The 6,146-nt window shown below is 34.3% G+C and overlaps 1 protein-coding gene across 1 annotated transcript; it reads left to right on the top strand.

Moving 5' to 3' along the window:
• Positions 1-4,114: 4,114 nt before the first annotated feature.
• Positions 4,115-5,346, top strand: LOC123663674 (histone-lysine N-methyltransferase SETMAR-like). The gene is made up of 2 exons (XM_045598341.1): positions 4,115-4,576; positions 5,320-5,346. The coding sequence occupies exons 1-2, from the start codon at positions 4,115-4,117 to the stop codon at positions 5,344-5,346; spliced, it is 489 nt and encodes a 162-aa protein (XP_045454297.1).
• The last annotated feature ends 800 nt before the right edge of the window (positions 5,347-6,146 follow it).

Raw genomic sequence — 6,146 nt, 5'->3', positions numbered from 1 at the left:
AAGGATCAGAGCTTAATCCACGACGCTGCTCCAAAGCGGGTTGGCGGATATATTCCCTACTATGAGTAACGATCGCTATCAGGTGTACATGATAACAACCGGGACCGACGGCTTAACGTGCTCTCCGAGGCACGGTGGGGAGACCCACAGGGACTGCACAAACACCCAGACCAAGGCAAACACCTGTATGGCCAATACAAATGTTTGTCATAATTTCTTGTCACTTGTATGTTTAAATGACAAGAAATTATTTTAGACGTAACTATTAAAATGTTAACTGTCGATTTTATAATAGTTTTGTTGATTGATGAGACTTCGTTCTGCCAAAAATCAAATTGTTCAAAAAACATTTTTTATAGTATTATAACCTTCCGTGGGCCGTATAAGGAACATACAAAAAAATAAATAAGCCGAATTAAGAAATAAACTGCAATTTGAATTAAGAAAGAAAACATTCTTTTTTATTTATATAGATAAGAAAAAATGTGAAAAAGCGAACCAAAATTTTTTATATAATCAGATTATATTCCACACATACATATGTACCTACATTTTTTAAATAATGTATCGTGACGTGGTGATATGTACCCTTAATAAATTCTTTTAGTTATTAACTTTTAATAACAAATATCCAAAAACAGTAATTTTTATGGCGACCGCATATTTAGTGTAAAACTACACATCGGCAGAAGTCGAAGGAGTAGTAATACCTACATGATAAACTCAAAGCTGCAAAGTAATTATCTATAATACAAATAATTGATACCTATAATACAAAAGTACACGTCATTTTTAATTTACAGATTAGATTTTCATATAAATGTCGGAGACTAATTTAAAACGACTTAAAATAAAGGAACAATCGTTAGGGGGACATCCAATTATTACGTTAGCTCAGAATGGGGGGGGGGGTTCAACGATCGAAAATCTCACATCAACTTCAAAAAATATAAAATATTACAGATATTACAAAAAAGCATATTCTGAGTGTTCATTTTTCCCGCTAAAATAAATCTCATGGCTATTAGAATCATTTAGTTTTTGCTTTGAATTTTATTTAATTTAAATAAATTAACTGTGGTATGCTTGAATAGTTTATTATTTACTGTCAGTCTCTATAATATTCACATCAATCTCACCTAAGGGGAGGGGGGATCTAGGCAAATCTCACTAAATCTCACCTGAGGGGGGGGGGGTCTAAACTGATCGAAAAATAGTTCACGTAATTAATGGATATCCCCTTATCGTAAATTATTTGTAAATACTAAAATTGTACGACTCCTTAGATCGAGCACTTACACGTGGACATTTTATATCAATGTTACGTAAGAGAAAGGGATAATCAATATAATTATTAATAATTTTATATAAATAGCACTGATCCCTCTCCAGTCGGTGAACATAAAATGGCTGAACAGGATGAGCAGTCAAGTATAAATACTATGTATATTGTATGAATACATTATTGTATTCTGTTCATAAAACCCTCCAAGAAACTAAAATAACAACTAAAAAATGTTAGTTACGGATGTTCATGATAATTAAATTAATTTGCAATATGTAAAATATTTTGTTAAGCTTGCTTCACTTTTCATACTTATCATGGTAGCCGCGTCATAAAATAGGTAATAATAATTACACGTGACTACAGATAACTTTTTTCTTTGAAATAAAATTCGTCATTCATTCTATACCGAATAATAAACCAATCATCGATAAAATAAAATCATTTACAATGCAGCTTAATTCTGGTGTTAGAAATTTTAAAGATAATGAAGTAAATGGAAATTAATCTTTGAAATGTTGAGATAACATAGATAATATATAATTAGAATTCAAATGTAAGATTACTTTAATGAAGAATTTTGAATTATTTGAAAATTTTACCTTTCAATTGTCTTTATTAAAATAGGTACGTACATTCATAGATTTAAATCTTTGCGTACATTTACAGATTAACAAACATTTCCCTCAAGAACCGTTTCTGTTTGTGAGGTCGGTTGTCAAGCGAATTTTCTAAAAGTAAAATCCAATATGTTCTAAGTAGGTTAATAATTTCAATCGAAATAACATTACTAAGTGGCACACTTGTTTTTTATCAATTTATTCTACTTTTAAAAACGGGAGTGGCGATGTTACACTCCTTCGTTTCAGACAATATCGGTCATCGTATTATTACATATCATTTTTATAAAAACAACATTTTTATTACACTTTTAATCCGTACAAATTTTATTTATACGAAATAGCCGATAAAGAGTAACATTTTAATGAATAGTCGATACGGTTCTATAAAATTAAATATTACATAATGTGTATATGAAATCAGATAGTTTGATTTTTTTTTTACTTATATGCTATCAAATTAGTTCATACTTTTAATGTATATGTATATTAAATTGAATTAAACCATATGCTATATACCTATATAGCTATGCCCGCGACTTCTTCCGCGTGGAGTTTAAAAAAAAAGTTATTGCTCAGTTATAAAATAAAAATATTTCTAAAATAAAAATAGCCTAATTTACTGCTTATTACTTCAGCTATCTGTCAGTGAAAATCCGGTCAAAATCTGTCCAGCCGTTCCAGAGATTAGCCGGAACAAACAGACAGACAGACAGACAAACATTGTAAAAATGTTATTTTGGTATATGTACCGTGTATACATACATCCAAATGCATCAAATCCAAATGCATTTAGTAAAAAGCAGTTATTTTATTATTAAAATATTAGCATTCTGTACTCCTTCTCTATATAAAATATATCCCACCAAAAACATTTTCATGTAAATGTTGCCAAGACGAGATCACATGGCTCGCACTGTCAAAAAGTTATCAGATCTCATGTAGCATTCTAACTCTACACGCCCTAACTCTACAAGCCCTAACTTCACAAACTCTACACCTTAATCAAAACATGTGGCTTGGCCGTTTCGTTACTACCGGCTGCCCATGTTGTAGATGATAATATATATATATATATATATATATATATTATCATATAACGGCCTAGATCTTTTAGCTATAAAATTAGCGTTTCGTCGTACTGGCAATTTCAAAACTAAAAAAAATCGAAAAAGAAGAAGAAGTATACTTTATTGTGCATATTACTAGCTAACATACATAGGTATCTTTAAAAATAAAATTTACAGAACAACATTATGCACAAAGGCGGTCTTATCGCTAGGTAAGAACTCGAATTTAAAATTATTTTAATTTTAAAAATATAGAATTCTTTTCTTATACTATATTTAATAATATTATATTTCTAACTGAGGTAGGGCACAGCAAGAATTTCCTACTTCCTTATAGAAAATCACAGCAAAATAATACTGTTCTCAATCAGTGTTGTGTTCCTGTTGGTGAGTAAGGTGACCAGAGCTCCTGGGGTGGGGGATTGGGAATTTGGTCGGCAACGCGCTTGCGATCCTTCTGGTGTTACAGGCGTCTATAAGCTACGGGTAATCTCTTACCATCAGGTGAGCCGTACGCTTGTTTGCCGACCTATAGTGACATAAAAAAACAATAATCAGTCATTTGTTTAATGGTTAGCGTTCTGTTTACATCATATTTGTACGTTTTTTGTCATCATGGATATGTTAAAAATTCGAGTGATTATGGAGTATGAGTTCCATCTAGCAAAGCGCAGAAGCGGCACGGAACATCAACGACGTTTACGGTGCGAACACTACTAACGATCGTACCACCCGTTATTGGTTTGCTCGCTTTCGTTCCGGAAGTTTTGACCTAAGAAATGAACCACGTGGTCGACCGAAAATGTTGGTCGACAATGAGGAATTAAAGGCGATTGTGGAGGCTGATGATTATCAAACTACAGTTGAATTAACAGCAGCTTTCGAAGTTAGCACTAAAACAATATTGGCCCATTTGCGTCAAATGGGCAAAGTAAAGAAGCTTGACAAATGGGTGCCTCACGAATTGAACGAACGTCAGCGCTAAATACACCTTGCAATGCTCAACAGACACACAAACGAAGGTATATTAAATAGCATTGTTACTTGTAATTAAAAAATGGATTCTATTCGACAATTGCAAGCGCTCAGCTAGTTGGTTAGATTCTGGTTCAGTACCTAAACAATGCCCTAGACGAAAAATGACCCTTAAGAAAGTGATGGTAACTGTTTGGTGGTCTAGCACCTTTGTAATTCATCACAGCTTCTTACCAAATGGCATGAGCATTACTACAGATGTGTACTGTGAAGAACTAAACACAATAATGGGAAAGCTCGCACGTCTCCAACCAGCTTTGGTCAATCACTCGGCTCCGCTGCTCCTGCACGACAACGCGCGACCTCATACTGCACAGCAGACGGTCTCCAAGTTACAAGAGCTGGGGTTGGAAGTTCTCCGTTATCCACCGTACTCACCCGATATTGCCCCTACAGACTTCCACTTTTTCCAGAATTCGGATAACTTTTTGGCGGGAAAAAATTCATTACCCAAGATTCAGTACAAAATGTCTTTGAAGCGTTTGTTGCCTCCCGTCCAGCAGAGTTTTTCAAGGAAGGCATCAAGAAGTTACCACTACCACTGGCAAACTGCATTGATTCCATGGGTAATGACTTTGAATAATAAAAATACGCCGCGTTGGCGCAACGGTCACAGCTATGGATTGTGACGGTTGCGGGTTCGATCCCCGCACATGACATACATTTGTATTGGCCATACAGGTGTTTGCCATGGTCTGGATATTTGTGCAGTCCTTGTGGGTCTCCCCACCGTGCCTCGGAGAGCACGTTAAGCCGTCGGTCCCGGTTGTTATCATGTACACCTGATAGCGATCGTTACTCATAGTAGGGAATATATCCGCCAACCCGCATTGGAGCAGCGTGGTGGATTAAGCTCTGATCCTTCTCCTAGATGGGAAAATATGCCTATGCCCAACAGTGGGATATTACAGGCTGAAGCGAAAAAGTAAAAAACATAGAAAAAAACTGCGTTAACTTATTTCATCAAAAACGGCAATTTCATAGGTAAAGACCTATTATATAATTACTAGCTAACCTGGCGAACTTCGTACCACTTTATGTTTTTTCTTAAATATAATAATTACATAATATATATCAAAATAAAATATAGCCTATCTTTCAAGTTGGATCAAACTGCACACGGTGTGCAAATTTGATTAAAATCGGTTAAAAGAAGTTTAGGAGTCCATCGCGGACAAACAACGTGACGCATAATTATAGATAATATATCGGATACAGCTGGGCAAAGGTTTTTTTTTTATTAATTGTACCTTAAATATCTTATCGTTATCGGGGGTTAAACTCTATTTAAAGTATTATCGTTGTTCAGTTGCACTTTTTTATTAATTTACAATAATCCGAATGTAAAAAAATAAAAAAAAAAATATCTAAGATTTTTATTTTTGTGTTACCCACATTAGGAATTCTAAACATTTTTGAATATCATATCAAAAATTGACCGCTCCAGCGGGGTTCGAACCCGCGTCTCCGATTTGCCCGCTGGAGCGGTCAATTTTTGATATGATATTCAAAAATGTTTAGAATTCCTAATGTGGGTAACACAAATATAAAAATCTTAGATATTAAAAATAGCACGGTGTCGTCTCCTGTCAAAGATTTTCATTGTAATATGAAACTTTGAATAGTTACGGGTTTCTGTAAAGAGCTCACTATAGACGGCGCTAAGGTTCGCTTAAACCGAAAATTAAAAATTATCATATCGAAAATTTCGCTCGAGCGGGTGCATCGTTCCATAGCTTAATTGGCTAGAGCGCCGACACGGCAAGTCGGAGACGCGGGTTCGAACCCCGCTGGAGCGGTCAATTTTTGATATGATATTCAAAAATGAATAAAAAAAAATTATTACCTGGCTTTGATATAATTTTGAAGTCAAAGCGGACACTGCAATTTATTTCTTTTTTTTTAAGTTAATGCACGTCACAATGACACCGTTATTTAGTTGGGTTTAAAGGTATTGAAATCATCCATACTAATATTATAAACAGGAAAGATTTAAATTTTTGTTCTTTATAATGGATAATAAAAACTTCTGTACCGATTAAAAAAACACCAGTAGAAATCTATGTTGTAACTTTTTCATTTGGCTAATTTATCATTTAATATAATTAAAGTACGGTACCTTCATACCCAGCCCAA

The sequence above is a fragment of the Melitaea cinxia genome, chromosome 20 (genome assembly GCF_905220565.1).
Source record: "Melitaea cinxia chromosome 20, ilMelCinx1.1, whole genome shotgun sequence".
NCBI classification, from domain to species: Eukaryota; Metazoa; Arthropoda; class Insecta; order Lepidoptera; family Nymphalidae; genus Melitaea; species Melitaea cinxia.
This window is presented reverse-complemented; position numbering and strand designations above follow the sequence as displayed.